The sequence below is a fragment of the Vanellus vanellus genome (assembly GCF_965231255.1).
Source record: "Vanellus vanellus genome assembly, chromosome: 6".
Classification (NCBI taxonomy): Eukaryota; Metazoa; Chordata; class Aves; order Charadriiformes; family Charadriidae; genus Vanellus; species Vanellus vanellus.
This window is the reverse complement of record NC_138911.1, coordinates 56,696,795-56,716,179: the sequence shown is the minus strand read 5'-3', so window position 1 is coordinate 56,716,179 and position 19,385 is coordinate 56,696,795. Positions and strand designations below refer to the sequence as shown.

The window sequence follows — 19,385 nt, the reverse complement described above, 5'->3', positions numbered from 1 at the left end:
GCTAAGCAGAAAAAGAGACTACTGTGTGCAGCGAGCTGCTCAGTGTTAATGTTTAAGTGAAACTCTGCAGCAGTGGGGTACGACAAAGTACGTAAAAGAACGGTCTTCTGGAGTCCAACTCACAAATGCTTCAGGAGTCCCAGTTCAAAGTACAAGAGGGACTTCTAAGCAGAGACGGTTTAGGAAAAGCCACGGTGTCCTCCTACGTACACACAATCAGCATCTAACTCTAGATAGCAGGCAGCATCAAGTGCTGGACTTCTATACAGAAGGGCAAACAAACTGTAACTTCAGAGGCAATTGGTTTTTTCAGGAGCAAATGCGAAATTTGGCCTGAGCAGTCAGCTTTTGAATTACCTGTGGTGAGAGGTTTTTTTAAAGTACTCAAAATATTTTATTAATAGATTAAAAAAGTACTAGGTTGAATATTAGCATATTCTTAGCAGAAATACATGCAACTTTATTGCAAAATAAGCTGCTGGTGGTAATTAAATTCTCTTGATTTTTCCCAAATTAACAATATAATTAAAACCCTAAGCAATAACTTACATGATATCTACATAATCTGAACTGTCATACCGATTACAAATATTCTAGTAATAGATCAGCTGATTTGACAACTCCAACATTTGCAAACTCTGGAAAAGTAAGGGATTTACTTTTGTATCTTAGTCAAATACCAAAATATTGCAGTATATCCCCCCCCGTTCTAACTTTGAACTCAATTCATCAGTGCAGATTACCACTCTAAACTTGTGCGTTCACTCATAGAAGTTCAGAATTCACACTGATGTGCCAAACCATCACTATTTTTTATACTACAAACTTAACAGTCTGTTGCATCCTTCTCTCCCCGTTTTTTTCCAAGCTGTACAATGTTTATGCATGAACTATTTATGGAAGTATGTAAACACATACCCTAAAAGTGATACTTAATACAGAACATGTATCAGAAATAGTTATTAAATACTTCCTCCATGACCTTAAAAAAAGTTTTCCAGTATCCACCAGTATGTAAATAAACAGAAGTGCAATTTCCTTATACGTAATCATTGTACATATATATAATTTTACGTGTGCTTGCAGCAATAGAAAAGGGGTATTTTTAAAGCCTAAATGAATGAGTATCTCGTTACTAAAGGCAAGGACAAAATCAGAGGTGATCCAGTTACTGTGGTTTTACAACTTACAACTTATCACCTGAGCTGTGCTAAATTAGTCTGTCTGTGCTCCCGGCCCAACGCAACTGTAAAGAGAAACAGTTTCACTTAAACAGCTTCCACGGTGTACTACATTAATACATTTCACCTCTTTCTGCAATGAACTAAGAGCATACACACACAGTCACTTACTGCAAATTAATTGGTGACTGATAATTTATGGTGCTCATTTGCTGGCAGCTCTGTCGTTTTTCCAAGTATTTAAGAATGGGAACCTTGAAAGATTTATTGTACTAAATAAAAACACCTTTTAGAATTAGTTGTTTTTACTTGCTCACACCAGAATAGAGATTTAAAATTATCACAAGTTCGTTAGCATAAATTGTAAAGCCCTGCTTGATTCTGCAAACGCTTACACATGCAGTTAGCTTGGGCTAACACCTGTTCCCGCGGTTAGCCCCCCAATAATCCCACCGGCAGATCTCCCTGGCCATCCCAGAAGTCCGCCAGTCTAAGCCACTTGGAATTTTTTGTTCTTGGGGCTTCTTCCCCCCAATCTAAGCGTCCGCACCATGCTAATGAAACAAAATGCTTTAGCATTCCTTAAAATTTTGCTTTATTAGCATGGTTCCTCTGCTGTGGTCTGTCAAAAACACTCCATGATCTGCTGGAAAAGAAAAATAGTGTGCTGCTGCTTCATTTCTTAACAGCCGCTCAGATGAGGAAAGTCAAACACAGAGAAAAATGTTTACAAGATCTAAGCCCGAGTTAGTGCTAATAAGTTAATTATTGTTTTAAAAGTAACAGACGCCAAATAACTTTGAAATGACATTTTAAAAATAAGTATGAAGTACTAAAATATATTAGGAATCTAATTAATGTATTAGCTTACTTGCTGTATGGAAGCCAGATTTATAAAAAGGTACATTGCCTGTGAAATTGGATTCCTCAAAAAGAAAACCTTTTTTTCATTAAAATAGACAATCCAACTTACAAAGGTACGCAATACCGACCCGTGTGGATCAAATCGTATTTTACTCACCACACTAGAAAGATTTCTAGAAATCATCTACAAGCCACTTGAAATTACTTCACTGGAGACATAAAATATTTCTCAATTTACTTTCTCAGCTTATCACAACAGTGGCCGGTGAAGGAGCTCCGCGGCTGCTGAGCTGAGATCGGAGCGGACACCACCACAAGCTCCTTTACATGAAATAACTTTCCCAGTTTTCCAAAAGCTTCTCTCCATACCGCGCTTGAACCCACAGCACTTCCGCAGCTGTGACGTACTGAGCATCCTCTACCCTTCTCCACGCTCAAACACCTTTGGCAAACAGCTCTCACTTAATTCATCAGGTACCTTTCGTGCGATTTTAGTACGGCTTTACTTGGGTCTCAGCCGAACAGAGATTTCTCCGCGCCTTTCCCTTCAGTCCCGGCCTTGATACAGCTTTGGTATTTTGGAAAACGTAACCTCACAGCCACCTCGCAGCTACGTGCATCTCTGTTACCTTCTCTTCCCACCCTGACTCTGGACTCGTGTATGGACTTGCTCCTCGCTTTGCCTGCTCTCACAGACATCTACCCGGCTTGAGATTGCACTGGGAGCTTGGACATGAAGTTTACGTGAGCTATATATTGCAGAAATGAAAATAAGAAAAGCTTCAGGCAATACCTTTATCTCTATGCACGAATCTTTAATTTTTCCAGGAAAGTACCAACGCAGTCATTGAAGGAGCTGTAGCTGGGATCCCGGGACGTGAGCAAAGGACCCCATTTATGAAAGTCCCTGCAGCGCCTCCACCCAGCCTGGTAAATGGAGTTTCCTCGTAACGAGTCTTGTCTTCCTTCCCCAAAATGCTATTTTGTTGTGAGAAGAAAACATTCGTCTCAAAAATGAGCCCTTTAAACCCATTCCGGCCTTTCATTCCAATGCCTTCTAAATGAAGCTTTACTTCTTCTGAAGTTCATCACAAATAGGTTTTTTAACAGATAATACTTTATGGAACTGAGAAGAAATATTTTTTATGTAAAAAGCACCTCAATTTAAAGATAAAGAGAGTAAGCCAAAGAAGTAAAATGCAAGTGTTAACAAAGATAAGCTCTTTTTTTTTTTATTTCTATTGAAGAAGTGTCTAAGATCTTTAAACAGGCGTAAGGGCCGCACAGTATTAGATAATGCACAATGGACAAATATCACAACAATTATTCTCACTGCAGATAAGACAGAATTTAGTATGCAGAGAAAGTATGCAATACGTGAATAAACAGATGAAGGGGCAGAGTATGCAAAGGTTAAAAAGGCAGCACTGAAGACAGGTGCACTGAACACAGGCACAAAAGTAAGGATTAAACTAAATAAAAGGGTTGGGTTTTTTAAAAGTTAATTTCTGCTATCTCCACAGATGATTACACAGAAAATAACAATTTGACTAATTACTTAATATTTGTACAGTACTTTGAATATATAAAGGGATATATAAGTTAATATCATTTCAATTAGACTGGAAATGAGACAGAATTATCAGTGCATTTATTAATATTTAATACGTTCACTTTCAACAACAGCAACAAGCTTTACATTTTAATTGTGTGCTTCACAACATAAAGCTAGAAAGCCCTGTGAAGCAAGTACAAAGTTTTCTTACCAAGATGATACCAAAACCCCCACGCATATCAAAAATAAACACACACTGATTTTTAACCACACAGGTGGTTAAATCAAGAAGTCTTGATCCGAAGATGAGTGACAGGGTCCATGGGCCATGCTTTGGCGCCTTTTCCTTCCAAAACAGATTCCCTTTATGAACGGATCATTCAATTTTACAACCTGAAGGTACGTTTTTGTGAACCTCCTCCTAAGAGCTACTCCTCCTGCACACGGCGGTGAAAGAGGCGGTAGACCACAGGCACGCAGGGCTCGGTGCTCTCCCGCCGATGGAGAACAGGACAAACTAATCCCCCTTTACTCAGCCGCCTCAGCTGCACTGCACAGGATCAGAAATAGTGCCCTTCTCAGGGAAGGGCTGCCACCCCTGGCTGAGGGACCATACAGCAGAACCCACAGGTGGGACGTTTCGGTATTATCTGGACTCCTGACTGGTTTCACTTCCAAGAGCTTTTAGGGCAAAGCCATCAGCAGTGGGCACAGCATCCAACGCCGTCCATTAACCGGCATTCACCCAACTACCCTCAACTCCTTCACGACGCACAAAGCAGCAGTAGCTCTTTACAAACCAGAGTAACTATAGCAATAATTAAAAGGAAATAAAACTGTACACCAAACGGAGAAGCAAAGAAATATTTAAGAATGTGAATCAAGTGCTTATTAATTTAGACAACTTCTACCCAATGGCATTTTGAGAGGAATTCTTGAAAGAGGTAAAAAAATGGAGTGCAGAAAGAGTTATTCAAAGGGTTTTTTTTTTATTTGCCTTCGTTAAATACTATATAACGTGCTCCTATTTGAAAAACATCAATCAAATTTATAGATTCGTGATAAATACAGTTGTAATTATAGCTGCCTGAAAATAATTCAGCTGTCACGTTTACCCTGTCAAAGTAAATAACGCTGTCATTTTAGTTGATGTGTGTGACTTGAGTAAACATTTCAAAGCATGAATTTTGAAGTAAGATTGCTTCGCTTGAAACAATCGCTCAAATTAATTTTCCTTCCAACTCTAATTTATTATGCTTATTTTCTTAGTAAGAACGAACTCTTTAACTATTTAACCAAGGCATCTTGGAGTAGATTGTGCGTGCATAAATCATTAATCATACGAAATACACATTAAAGAACACGACCTGTTGACCAGAGAAAAAAAGCGGCATCTGTACTGCTCCATCCTTATTGTTGTAGTACCTTAAAGCACTTCAAACACTTTAAATTTATCCCTGTACCACCCATGCACGGTAGAGAAATAGTATCATTCCTGTTCCACAAATGAAGATCTGGGGTAAAAATATTTTTCACAATTAAGAAGTGAATATTTTTAACGAGTATTAGACTCAGCTAGATGTGCTTAAGCAGGTCTCAGCGAGGTGGACAGAAAGAGGGACACCAGGGGAGCTTTCTAAAGACAAGCCTTGGTAGAACCAATTTCAGAATTTATCGGTGGTACAAAAATTTCCAACTGGGGGCAACAGAAAGCACGGTATTTCACAGTTAGGTCATTTTTCACTGAAACTATGGGGTAAGAAAACGTTACAACTTTTAAAAAACAAAATGAGGGAAACTGGGTGACTGCTTACTTTATCAAAATATGGAAAATACAACTAGATCTTTAAAAAAAAAGACAACATGCCAAAGGTACTTGGGAAATTCCCACTTTCAGGCTCACATTCTGCCGACAATTCCACTTCTGACCCCTTCAGTGAACTTATCATTAGACTCACTGCGCTGTCTTCTATTTATTACAGTGCAACACTATAAAAAATGAACATTTTAGCAAAGTTAAAAGTTTAACATTTTTAATAGTTCTGTTCAGTAACAGCTAATGGACAGACTTTTCAGCACTATACGCTGGATTAAAGAAAAAAAAAATCCCCCAGTACACCCTCGGCTTTGAGAATCAATCAATTATTTCTTCTGAGGACATGACAACACTGTTAACATTTCTGACCCGGCATTTTTTTTGCCTTCAACTCTTCACCTGTTAAATGGGCACAGTGCTCTGTACCATCTTCGCTAGGCATTTGAGGCCTTACAGAAGAGGCAGGTGTTAGCACTTAAAAATGACCAGCTAAAACATGTTGTACTTATTTCATTCTTGGCACTTCTGAAAAGAACCTGGTTTTCTCCGATCTACGTTCGTTTTAGACTACACCACTTTTCAGTACTGTAAACGAAAAGATAAAAGCAATAAAACTGCACTGACCTTTTCCTTAATGTAGACTCACAAACCTTGACCACCCTGATGACCTCTTTAACAGTACGTCGGAAATCATGCATTCTTGCTGCGACTAGCAGAGCTAGAGAATAAGCAGGGACAGTCAATGTCAAAAAGAGGAAAATTTCCTGAAGAGAAGCAGAAAACAGTCGGTAACTATACCCTCTCTTTGCCCCCGCCTTCAGCTGAGGAGCTGTAAATGCTTATGCTCAGCTGTGTCCCCGAATACAGGTGATTGACTTGACTTTACAAACTTTGCTTCCTAACCAATAAAATTAAGCTGGTTGCAAATCACAGCCTGGAAAATTCCATGCTTTAGCATTTGGGAAACTACGGTCAGCTACTTAAATACAGCACAAGAACATCTCATTGTTCACATGTTTTCAAAGTTATCATCTTTCTGGCAGAATTTACTAGTCTTCAATAAGAAGATCTCCAGTTAACTCCCCCAGAAGCCAGAAATGAAACACTGAATCCACTTAAGCTGTTACCCTCATCGCTGTCACCACTATCACTGCCTTCCTGGCGCCCAAGTGCTCTCCCGCAAGACCCTCTAACGCAGCGAGACAACTAGCACTGCCTGCGCTTACCTGAGTGCGTTGATTCAGAGCACTAGCTCCGTTTTGAAGCATCACCCCCGCTCGTCGTGCGTCAGCTCAGTGCACAGAGCAGTTTTAAGCACGCGAAAGTGATTCCTTTCAGAGGAAACTAAACCAGAGCGCCACTTCACATAGGTGTTTAAAGCGCTCCAGCTCCTAACGGGAACAACTGAACTAACCTACTGGTCCTTCAGACAATGTATGGCCCAGACTTTTAGGCCAGGGAACCAAAGTAAATCCAGTCCACAGTACACCACGTGAAATGCACGTTGCCTGGATGGATGCAGGGGACTCGGCACCACCTGCTTCCATTTCTTGATCTGTGTCTGTTGAAGCAAATTACTCGCTCGTGTGGATATAGTTTATGTAGGGAATCAAAGACCAGACTGCTCTCCCATAGAATCCTTACTCAAATTTTTAGCAGTGTGCAATAAACAAGTACTATTAACGAAAAGAGGCTAGAATATGTCAAGAAGATTGCATAGTCCCAGGTTCCCTATGGTTTGTGTGCTATTCCTTATTCCAGCACACACACGTAACGTTTTTCAAATAAAATAAAGCTCATATGTGAACTCTGTGACTATCTACAGTCTTCGCTACTCTGACCTCACTGGCTGGTACTGACTACCTTTTAACCCAGCCCTCCCAAACCGGCAGGTTTTTCGTAAGCATCATGACAGCGATGGAGCTTGGAAAAGATGAAGAAGGAGAGGAAAATAATTTCACAGAACAGGTCATAGAGGGCATTTCTTGCATAAGACTCTGTGTAAAGACACAAATCAAAGTGCTTGCACTAATGGTGTCATTTTAGCTGACAAAAAAACCTTTTAGCAGCTAGAGCTTGCAGAGAGCGGGGGCAAAAGGAGCACCAGAAAGGAGGTTAAAAAATCCAAAACGTAAGATACAAAGGATCTGAGCAAGTAGTATAGGAGCAAGGGCAAAAATGACGTTTGAGTTTCAGAAACTATTTCGATGAAGACCTGTATAGTCTGTAGGTGCCTGACAGCACAAAACCCAGAGAATATGGCATCACTGAGGAAAGGAGAAAGTCCTCATCTGTTCCCAGCTCCCAGACTCTCCCACCTAACCCGCTGCGGGGCAAGCGATACAGCCAGCGTCTGACATACCTGCTCCGCAGAGCCCAGAGGGCCGGCGGCCGGTGTGCATCCAGTCCCGCTTCATTCTCTGCAACAGCCTGAGAGCCGTCATGGACACCTCGTGGTTCTTATCCCCAAACTCAAGCATGTGTGCAAAACGAGGGATATATAAACACGGATCTGCAACAGAAAGTAATACAATTATTTCTAATCCTAACCTTGGATTCGGGAAACGCAGCGCTCAAGCAGCAGGGCGGTCGCGGTTGGCTCGCTTCACGTCTCGGCAAACAACGCGGACTGTGCTGCTGGGCCAGATCCTCTCATCACTAAGCTTTGGCAGCACCTTTTTAGCTAAGCTTAAAACGAAATCCTTTCTTGCTTTATAGACAAGAGACCTTTAAAGCACTGCACAAAGTTTTCCTTACACGCCTGTCAGGGTCCAAGGCTGCACACGCCGACTCCAACCCGTAAGCAGTGTTAACGGGTACCAGTGAAACTGTGCACAAAGCTAAGCATTTGCAAAAGCTTTTGCAGAATGAGGATGTAACTTAGGCCCACAACTTTTAACATCTCCTGCAAAGTAACAGATAACGTAACCCGCACGTCTCATCTCACACCTTACTACAAACTCAGCTTTGAAAAAAATTCGTTTGCTTAAAACCCCACGTCCCTAACAAAAGTCTACTTACACCTCCGAAGTTAATTCAAGCTCCTTCTCGGACTCATATTCCAACAATACGAACCACTTTTTATTACAGATACTAAGGCACACCCTCCACTGATATAAATTGCTGGAACCCAATTAACGTCAACAGCACTACGACAATTTACATCGGCCACGGATCTGCCTCCAGATGTATAAACTTATTTCAAGTGTTGGCGTTACCAGCTTCAAACTAACCGAAATATGTCAGTTCAGATTGCGCTTTGCCTAAACCAATTTATAATTTATCAAACAATCTTGTAAAAGCTACACTTAACACATGTTTACTCTTATTTGAGGTATCAATTTCTCATTTCCTGCCAGCCTTTTATCACTTGACCGAAAATCCATGATGTACGGTAAATTGTTAACTATTAGTCTCAACTCAATTTCCTTAGCTGATCCCCTATGTGAGCACTTAAACTGATAAAGATGAAAATTCAGCTCGAAACACTGGAGCAATCTTACGGATTTACAATTAATCAAAGCAGGTTCATTTAGCACCAAGTTCTAACAATGATGCCCTGTTGCTACCCATAATTACCAAGATCGCACCGTCGGTGACTGCGCCTGTCAGCCCTCGCAGAAGCATTAAACTGAAAGCATTTATCAAGCAAAAACTTCCAAACACATCTCCCTCAAAACTGAAGAAATGCCTGAGTGCAGTCGCCTCCTAAACGTGACCCTAAAAATCAAAGGTTTAAGAAAGAGTAACTAATGCCCATAATTCTTAAGGGCGGTTGTTCTGTATTTCCAAGTGTGATTTTTATAAAACTGTACTCAACAAAAATGACCGAAATACAACAATAATGACAAAAAAACCTTTCAGAAGTGATAGCCTGGAGTTCAACAGACATCTAAACTTTGCTCTTTGCAATACAGAAAGGTTGTGCGGTGTTACAAAGCGATGCCCGGTTCACTTCCCCATCTCTTGCTACCCCGAGAGGGCCCAACCTTGGCTTCTCCGGCCACCGGGGCAGAGATTTGGGAGCTTTTACGTACATTTGCATTGTAGCTGTTCAGACATTTCTGCCGGCATTCATGCCCACAGGTCATTTGACAAAACATTGCACATCATTAATTTAAATTCTGAAGCAACTTAACAGCCAGATAACGAATCTGCGGGTCAGTTTTAAGTGAAAAGCCTTAAAGAGACCATAAATGGCTACAATGCAATACTACCGGTATAGAAATTAAATGCAGGGCTGAGGTCAACACAAAAAAATACACATTTGGGGTTTTTTTAAAATGTAAAACCCAAACACCTCGAATCCTTCCAGGGGTACCAAAACAAGCAGCAAGGCACCGAGGGGGTGCTACTCCCAGGCGGAGTCCCCTTTGCCTGCAGGGAGACGCCAGGGACCGAAACCCTTGCACACCCTTGCACACGAGTGAGCAAGTTCAAGCGGGGCAAAACCCGTTGGCTTTCCTGAAGGGGGGCTGCGGGGGCCGCGGAGCAGATACCAGGTAAAACTTTATTTTTTAAGAAAGAAGCAGCTGTTTTCCTTTAGACTTTCCCTTCTCACCATATCCCACTCATAGCTTGGGACTTTCAGAAGTACCTGGATGCCACGTAGTTATGAACAGGAATATAGACAGATTCCTGGGAAACTGCTTAAAAGAGTGACTTCCCCCACCGAAACACGTCCCCGGGACGGCAGGGCGGGGGAGAGGCGCCGCGGCCGCCCCCCGCTGCCAGCGCGCCCCCGCGGGAACGGGCCCGGACAGTGCGGCCGAGGGGGGTCGGTCCCCGCGGAAACATCCCCGGAAGGCGGGCGGGGACCCGGGCCGGGAGGGCCCCGCACAACCGGGGCACGGCGGCTTCGGGGCTGCGAAAAAAAGGGGAAACAAACAAAACAACAACAACAAACCGCAACACCTTATAACTTCCCTTAAATCGTTCCGCCCCGGCCGTGCCCCCAGCGCCCGCAGCCGCCCCGGGCACCGGCCCCGGCGGGGCAGCTCGGCGGCGGCTGTGGCGGAGCGGGGCGGTGCGCGGCGCTGCGGCGCCCCCGCCCGGGCCGGCCGGGAAGGGCGATGCGCTCCCGGGGGCGCCCCGCTCCGCCTCACCACGGGCCGGTCCCCCGTGTCCTTCCCCCCCACCGCCCCCCCCGCCGCTTGTTCCCGCTGCGGTAATCCGGCGGAGGAGGGGTAGGGAGCGGCGGAGGGGCTCCCTCCCGGTGCCGGCTGAGGGGGAAGGGCGGTGCTCGGCGCTGCGCACGTACCCGCGCACGGGCTCGGCGCCGAGCGCCCCCGGGCGGGCGCGCGTGGGGGTGGGGGGGCCCACCGGGGCGCGCGGAAGACTGACACACGGCGGGGCGGGGCGGGAGAGGGGGACGGCTCCCCCCGCCGCGCCCCATTGGTGCGGGCGGGCGTGACGCGCGGCGCGGTGGCTGCCTATTAGGGCGGGAGGCGGAGGCAGGGCCCGGCAGAGCCGCGCCGCATCCCGCTGCCGCTGTGAGGGGAGCGCCCAGAGCAGCGCCGCCCGCCCGCCCGCCGCGGAGGAGCCAGGGCGGCCCGCGGCCAGCAACGCCCCCGACGCGGGGCGGGAGGAGCGCGGAGGAGCAGCGCCGTGTGGCGGTCGGTCGGTCCGTCCGCCCGCCCGCAGGGAGAGGAGGAAAGTTGGTGCGAGCGGCGGCGGTGGGGCCGCCCGGGAGCGGGACTGCAGAGAGAGAGAGAGAGCCGCCGCCTCGCCTCGGCCCGGCCCGGCGCGGCCGCCGCGGATGTGCCCCCGCCGAGCGGGGAAGGACGGAGCGGAGCGCGGTGGCGGGCGGCGGGGGACCGGGTGGCTGGCTGCGCTTCACCCTCGCCGGGCTGCTGCACTCGGAGGATTTGTGGATTGACTCTTGCCCCTGACCCACCGCCTCGGCTGGATTGGTGGGGTTCTGTTGCTGGATTTTGGCCTTTTTTTTTTTTTTGGGCTTTTTTTTTTTTTCCCCCTCCTCTTTCCTCGGGGGAAGGAACTGCCTGCCAGCCCCGCTCGGGTTCCCCCGGCGCAGTCGTGGCGGTGCCGTGGAGGCTGGGACCCCCCCTTCAAGCCAAGGTGAGCGCTGGCACCGATCCGATACAGCATCATCCCCTTTCCCCCGGGAAAGGTGCGTCGGGCTTGTAACCGGAGAGCGCGCCCACACCCCCGAAAAGAAACAGACAAACAAAACCAAAAAAGCCACCCTGCATCTAGAAGCATACAAAATATCCAGATAGTGGGACTCGCATTTGGGATTTGTTAGTTCTCTTGGCTCATGCCACTGCCCCATGGTTGCCTCAATGGCAGGATCATGAAGTGTTTGACTTTCTTTCTTCTGCTTCCAGAGACCTTAAAGAAGTCCAAAAAGAGCGTGAGGTCAAACGGCAAGGTGCCAGGATGCTATGAGATAGTCCCCCTGTCCCTGAAGAAGAAGATGGCTGCAGAACTTTACCCTGCCAGCACCAACACCAATATCGCAAACAGTAACGCCGCCGCCGCCGCCACCGCTGCCAACAGCAAGAAGAACGCCCTGCAGCTGCAGCAGAGCGCCCAGCCGCCCCCGCCGCCCCAGCTACAGAACCTCAACAACAACAACTTGGAGAGCGCCAACTGGCAGTCCTTCCACCCCACGCTGCGGGAGAGGTAAGGGACGGGACCCGCCGGACCCTTCCCCGGCTGCGGGAGGTGGGGGGGAAATAGATGAGAGGTGCCGCGGCCCCGCGCACCTGCGGCCCGGCCAGGCCTGAGGGGACCGGGACGAGACGGGACGGACCCACGGGGGAGGCCCGGGCGGCGGCGGGAGCAGGCCAGGGGGCTGCCCGGCCGCTAACGGGGCTTCTCCCCCCCTCCCCTCGCTTGCAGGAACGCGCTCATGTTCAATAACGAACTCATGGCTGACGTCCACTTCATCGTGGGCCCACCGGGGGCATCCAAGAAAGTTCCTGCCCATAAGGTTGGTGCAGTTAATTTTTTTGGCTTTTCAGTACTGCTGTGCATCTCGCCTTCTCCCCCTTCCTTACAACTAGGTTCCTTTTTTTTTTTTTTTTCACCCCCCTAATTATGGCTCTTGTCTAATCCCAAAAGTAATTCATGTACTCCGCAATTAAAGGAAACAGTCTAAGGCAGTCTTCAGCCTCCCTGTAGCTTTTAACTTTCCCTAAGTGTAGCTCTTATTGAAAGTGAGCACGCTCAGCTATTACTGGTACATATTACTGAGGTTTCTCTCTCTTTATTTTCCAGTATGTTTTGGCAGTTGGTAGCTCTGTCTTCTATGCTATGTTTTATGGCGATCTCGCAGAGGTCAAATCTGAAATCCATATACCAGATGTGGAACCTGCAGCCTTTCTAATCCTATTAAAGTAAGTGGCCACTACAAGTCTTCTAATTACGTGGACAGAATCAAAGTAGCTTATAAAATATACATCTCCTAATCGGCATGGTGCAATACGCACTTATTGCTGTTTACTTAATGTGCTGACAAATTCTGAATGTTGGATTCGCTGCCAGCAAAGATGACTATAGATCAATCTTTCATAGCCTATATTTTGTTTTTCCCTAAGAAACTATTTTTTTTCCCCCTATCTAGATACATGTATAGTGACGAAATAGACCTGGAAGCTGACACGGTTCTGGCTACGCTGTATGCTGCCAAGAAGTACATCGTGCCGGCCCTAGCAAAGGCTTGCGTCAATTTTCTGGAGACCAGCTTAGAAGCGAAGAACGCTTGTGTCCTGCTGTCTCAGAGCAGGCTCTTTGAGGAGCCAGAGCTGACGCAGCGCTGCTGGGAAGTGATTGATGCTCAAGCAGAAATGGCACTGAAGTCAGAGGGCTTCTGTGAGATAGATCAACAGACACTAGAGATCATTGTGACCCGGGAAGCACTCAACACCAAGGAAGTGGTAGTTTTTGAGGCTGTTCTCAACTGGGCAGAGGCTGAATGCAAAAGGCAAGGGCTGCCGGTTACACCGCGCAACAAGAGGAATGTATTAGGAAAAGCTTTGTACTTGGTGCGGATTCCGACCATGACTTTGGAAGAGTTTGCCAATGGAGCTGCCCAGTCTGACATCCTCACCCTTGAGGAAACTCACAACATATTCCTATGGTACACAGCCGCAAATAAACCCAAACTAGAGTTTCCTCTGACAAAAAGAAAAGGACTCGTACCTCAGCGATGCCATCGGTTTCAGTCATCTGCATATCGCAGCAATCAGTGGAGGTACCGAGGGCGATGTGACAGTATTCAGTTTGCCGTAGACAAACGGATATTTATAGCAGGACTGGGATTGTATGGGTCGAGCTGTGGCAAAGCTGAATACAGCGTCAAAATCGAACTGAAGCGCTTAGGAGTTGTCCTTGCTCAAAATCTGACTAAGTTTACCTCTGACGGCTCCAGTAACACTTTCTCAGTGTGGTTTGAGCACCCTGTGCAGGTTGAGCAAGACACATTTTACAATGTAAGTGCTATTCTTGATGGTAACGAACTCAGTTACTTTGGGCAAGAGGGAATGACTGAAGTGCAGTGCGGGAAAGTGACGTTCCAGTTCCAGTGCTCCTCGGACAGTACTAATGGAACCGGAGTACAAGGAGGACAAATACCTGAGCTCATTTTCTATGCATGATGCATTTCACCTTGATTGTATTCCAGTACTGCAATGATGCACATTAAGAGATTTTCCAGTTTTGCTACGAACTCTGCAGCAGTATGGAATGTTACGCTACTTACCTATTCGCTACATCAGGCTATAAAAATAAGTGAAGGAATGCTCTTGAATTTAATCTTATTTTATTTATTCATAAGCTATTTGACTTAATTATTAAGACTGCAACAAGCAGAAAAATGTTAAAATTTGCACGTACTGTGCATTTATTTTGTATATAGATAACTAACTTGCAGACGACTTAAACAGAATGTTCTAAACTAGAGCAGTTTATGAATCTGTGAAATATAAAATGTTTTTACTTGCCCTAAATGCCGTGTACTTGATCATTGCCAATCTTACGGCTTGTGTCTATTAATTTATCTACAGTACAGTTAACAGGGGTGATGATCTTGTAGTCTGTCCCCTCTGTGCATCTACACAAGGCATTAGCTATCACTGCAGCTACGAAGGTTCCCTTCCCTGGTAACTGAGACTATCCATCACCAGCCTTTATTTTCCTTCACAAAAAAGGGAGCTGACATCTGTAGAAGGTCAGGGATTTTTGTGCGTTGCCTAAGCTAACACAGATAAACCACAAGCGTAATCAGAGTTGATCAAAATCATCCTGTGGTTATATTTGAAAGCTCTAATGCCCATTCAGACCCATCATCTGCGTTAAGCTCCAGCCTGCCCAGCAAACAGCGACACTGACACTTGCACCTGTCAAACTGCACCCCACTTGCATGGCCAGAGTCAAGACATACAGATGCAGTGACAGGCTTTATCACAGATTTAGCCCAGAGCTGTTATACTGGCAACCACTATCTAAATACACATCCCATCCTTACATTTAGGAGCAGACATTAGAGAAATACTTGCAACATGGTCTTTTGAGTGAACTTAAAATTACTAATTAGAAATAAGCCACTTCAAAAGCTGCTGGATCTTTCCTCCTCCTCTCTTTTCTAAAAAAGATAGTCCTAGCCACTATCAGCAATCAGTTTATAGCTAGTACCCTTAACTTTCCTCAAAGAATGATAAAAGTTGGTGTTTTTTCCTCAAGTGTCTGACAATCATTACAGATAAGCCAATTAGAAATACTGTTTTTTTATAAATTTGTCTTCTCATAATGACCTTGGAAAAAATAAACAGCAGTCTAAACCAATATTTTTTTTCCCTGTATAACAAGTACCCGTACATATAATTTAGAAGGGGGTTCTGTTTGCCTTTTCCTAAGCTGCATTAATTTTCACCTTGAAACTGAGCTGCAGTACAAATTCTGCCATTTCTCTCTGGAAAAAAAAAAAAAGTAGTAATGAAAAATAAGGCAGCAACTGAATTACTGAAAACAAGAACCTTTTACCAGACATCAAGCTATGCTAATGAAGCCAGCACACCATGATGGCTGGTGGCTGTGCACTGCCACATACTATCTGGATGCCGTTACGACGCTGCTCAATACACGAGCTGCTGGTACTCTTGCTGCAAAGGCAGGCAGTTCTGTGCCCAGCTGAGTACGTCTGAAGGGGTGTGCGTGTCTGTTGTTCTTGAACACTAAGGCATCCGATTCTCTCAGTACAGATTAAGGAGAGTGGGAGTGAGAGTGGGTAAAGATACAGGAAGAAAAATCCCGCACAGAGGTGGGTAACAGTCACAAGACCTCTCTATAAATGCACTCTTTTAACTAGAATTGGCATGAATTCCCTTGGTTTAAAAGATACAGCCTAGACAATAGCTTTTTCTACCCTTTTGACAGGTTAAAACCCACGTTCCTAACACTGTGTTACGATTTCAGTGATGACTTAGTAATTAAAAAGTTATTCATATGCTTGGAAAAAGTTGCTCTTCATTTTCCATCAAGCCACCTGTATTTTAAGCACTGAACACCTCAGCTACAGGTGATGGACAGATAGTAAATTTGGCAAATATTTATCAAATGTTGCATCTCTGTGGAACTGAAGTGTGACAGGCCTGTGCGAGCTTGTAGACACACACAAATTTGTTATGCATCAGCCTGTTGTCTCAGTATAGCCTAAACTACTCTCGGAAAAAGCCACAAAATTATTTGTAAAAGAAAATAGCATCTAGCTCCCAAAAACCTCTTACGTAAAGGAGAACAGGCTGTCATAATCAGCAATGCCCTTCTGCCTGGATTGATTCCAGCTTCATTTTTAAGTTACCACTTTGGCATTTAGCACACAATACTATGTATATGCACACATACATATATATTCTTGTCAAGTAACCATGCAGAAAATACACCCAAATACTCAAAAGTCAACTCGTAAAAAAAAATACCTATGGCTGGAGCATTTATGCAGAGTTCTCTGGCCAACAGAAGGAAAGTTTTTCCCAGCACATAGACATTCACCTATTAAAAGACAAAAAAAAGCATTATTTCAATCTTAAACCACAAATATTTTTAATGGAACATTTATATGGAAAGGAACAACCTCCGAACTTTTGTAATCTTAAACAACCTGCTTTAAAAAAATGCAATTGAAGTAATACAAGCGATATTCATAGGTATAGAATAATACTTGGTGCTTGTCAAAAGCTGCACAAATGAGCATTGTACATCAAAGCATAAGTTTATACCGAAAAAAATTAAAAAAATTTGTTCATGCTCTTCAGTGGGCTCAGTGTTGCTCCGTAGTACTTGGACAATTTTTCAGTTGTCACCTAACCTCTTAAAGCATTAAGTAGACTTTAACATAATATCAGTATATATAAAGTGTCATTTATCTTGTAACGTAACAAAACCTGAGCAAATACTCACAAGTTAGTGCAAATTTCAGCTCTGCATGATCATGTGAAGTGGGATAATTAAGTATTGCACAAGCACGCACCAAACTTTTCCACCAAAGCAAGGAGTGGTGCTACACACCCCAAGGGTTATTTGTCATTTCTTACTGTTTGGACATTGCTCTGTATCACCCTACATTAAAAAAAGGTAATTAAATTCATGAAAACCCTAAACCACACCAAACCTGCTAAGGAGGCAGGGACGGAGCCCGGCTCCCCTCCCCTCCTTCACTGCTGTAAACTGAGAGGAAGAGTTACTCTTCATACTCTGATTTGCAATTTATAGCATAGGCAACTACATTTGTATTTTAAAAGTCTGAGGAAGTTTTCTTTCACTATATTAAGATGTGTTTTTGTGGTCTGCAAGAAAGGCAGGATATACTTCAGTTCCCAATCAGCCCAAAACGTTCCCACGAAGCTCCATGAACACCTTGCTCCCCCCAAGGCACATATAAAGGTCAAAGTTAGTATAAAAAAAAAAAAAACACCACACCCCAACTTCATCCTCCTACACTGCAAACAAATAGAAGGGATTTTTTATTTTTAGGATAGCGTATACTCTACCGCTTTTATGTAACAGAATTGGCCCTCTCCTTCCTATGCCAGGATAGTGAAGCTGTTTACTAAGCAGTCAGTTACACAACCAAGTTGTTGATTATGGTACAAGCATATGGAAACAAAAAATCCTGTTACTAAGTATATTCTCTTTCAGTTTCACAAACCAACATTAGTTTAAAAGCAAACTTTCCTCCCCGGTGTATAGATGCTTCTACCAAGCTAGCAAAAATAAATATATATATTTAAACAAAACCAACCAAAAAATACTGACACATTTCCACCTAGCGCTTAAAAAAATTCCTTTATGGGAAAATGTTCTTAACGTGAATTTTTCTCAAATTTAAAAATTTTTTCAAATGAGAACTTCAAAGAAATCCTCAGAATGATCATGTATCCTGAAAGTGACTGCCCAATCAAATGTACATGATATGATGTTAATTGATCCCATATTTAGTGGAAAGTATTGAATATCTTCCATGCTTTGTCTGACCAATGATTGGACTGGTCTAGAAGATACAAAAGTATAGTCTTAAAATTTACCATCCTTTTTTTCCTGAAATACCAAGCAACATAGAAATACTATTCTATGGGAAGTAAGTGAACAAAATAAATCTTTTGGATGAGAAGTATATTTCTTAGGAAATAAGTCACCAAATTTTATACAGAAAAATAAGCACCTACTGAATCTGGCAATTCATATAGGAGTTTGAGAGCATGTGACTTTCCATGAGCCGCAGAGACAAAACAGACATTACTATAGCAAAATATCTGCAGTGGTTCAGTTGGCTTTAGATGCTCTAGATTCACTGCAAGATTGGAATGGCTTGTTTTGACCTTTTGTCCAAGAAATATTAACATAAAGAGTGGGGGTTTGGCTGTAGTTTCAGCCTTCTAAGTTGGCCGACCCAGTTACTATAAATCTTAAACCTCATCATTTAGAACTTGTTCTGCAAGGACGGTTTCACTGCACGAATCAATAAAGTTACTTCAACGGAGCCAAGTACATATGATGTTTCCATCAGAGGCTTCACAAACTCATCTAGTTCTTTCATTTTAGTCTTAAAAAAAAAAAAAAAAAAAAAAAAAAGAAAGACAACCACCACCTCAAATGCAGACAAGTATTTCTACGTCTGGCTTTTTCTGTCATGACATCCAAATAACTTGATGTGTGTCCCCATCAAACCATGTCACACTCTAAGAAACTCCTCCCAAGCAAACTTTCCATAATTGCAATCATCAAAGAACAAATAAATATGAAGAGGCATAAAGAAGCAGGGTTTTTCAGTGACATTCTAACAATCAAAGTGGGTGCCAAATTAAATCTAGAGCAAAGACAAACGCATAATAAAATTGCTCGAAGACTGTTTATCTTCCTCTCCTTTGCCTAACTAAAAGTGTAAAGATCCATGGCTTATTTGAGAAGTAACATACTTAAATCTAACCTGCTTTTCCACTTCACCCACATCATCAGCGTTTTATGACCAACTTCAAGGTGTAGGCAGTGTATTTACACAAAATAATAAATTCAAATAGAAATGGTACATCAGGGAATTTCTTTCTTTTGATCACAAGTGCATTTCTTTGCAGTTTCTGGTTACTACCAATTTAGAAAGAGAGCATAATATACAGCGGATTCATGCTCTGTATTGTTTTTCTCATCAAGCTCACACATTTTTAATGCCAGCGTAAAGTCACAAAAAGAGTCAGGAATATTTAATTGCTTCCAGTTTTCCTGGCAGATCAGTAGGAAGAGCGACTTCAGGCCCTCTCAAACAATACGCTCCTCATCTTTAAAAGTTACCAGATATTCCCAGGTTCTGGAGCATTTCTCATAAATGGGAAATTAAAGATGGCATAAAGCTCACCCAGAAATCTGTAATGGCACTGAACTGCTGAAACATGGTATTTAAGAACTTCTGGGTTTAGTGGAAGAAGGCCCTTTCACTAAATTTTTATGCCACTGT

General features: G+C 43.8%; 2 protein-coding genes across 2 annotated transcripts in view; one reads left to right on the top strand and one right to left on the bottom strand.

Annotated features, from left to right (window-relative positions):
• The window catches only part of BRF1 (BRF1 general transcription factor IIIB subunit), a 176,239-nt gene that overhangs the window by 78,193 nt on the left and 78,661 nt on the right, over positions 1–19,385 (bottom strand). Inside the window, exons 5-7 of the mRNA XM_082485686.1 lie at positions 16,357–16,429; positions 7,779–7,928; positions 6,041–6,134 (exon numbers count right to left, since the gene is read on the bottom strand). Coding sequence (XP_082341812.1) covers positions 6,041–6,134; positions 7,779–7,928; positions 16,357–16,429 — 317 coding nt within the window. The remainder of the gene's footprint in view (positions 1–6,040; positions 6,135–7,778; positions 7,929–16,356; positions 16,430–19,385) is intronic.
• Positions 10,903–14,732, top strand: BTBD6 (BTB domain containing 6). The gene is made up of 4 exons (XM_082485687.1): positions 10,903–12,061; positions 12,281–12,371; positions 12,659–12,777; positions 13,005–14,732. Exons 1-4 carry the CDS (start codon positions 11,694–11,696, stop codon positions 14,035–14,037), a joined length of 1,611 nt encoding a protein of 536 aa, XP_082341813.1. The 5' UTR covers positions 10,903–11,693; the 3' UTR covers positions 14,038–14,732.

Coding starts and splice junctions, on each gene's coding strand:
- BTBD6 (XM_082485687.1), top strand. CDS start 11,694: ATGCCACTGCCCCATGGTTGCCTCAATGGCAGGATCATGAAGTGTTTG. Junction 12,062..12,280: donor CACCCCACGCTGCGGGAGAG/GTAAGGGACGGG, acceptor CCTCGCTTGCAG/GAACGCGCTCATGTTCAATA. Junction 12,372..12,658: donor AGAAAGTTCCTGCCCATAAG/GTTGGTGCAGTT, acceptor TTTATTTTCCAG/TATGTTTTGGCAGTTGGTAG.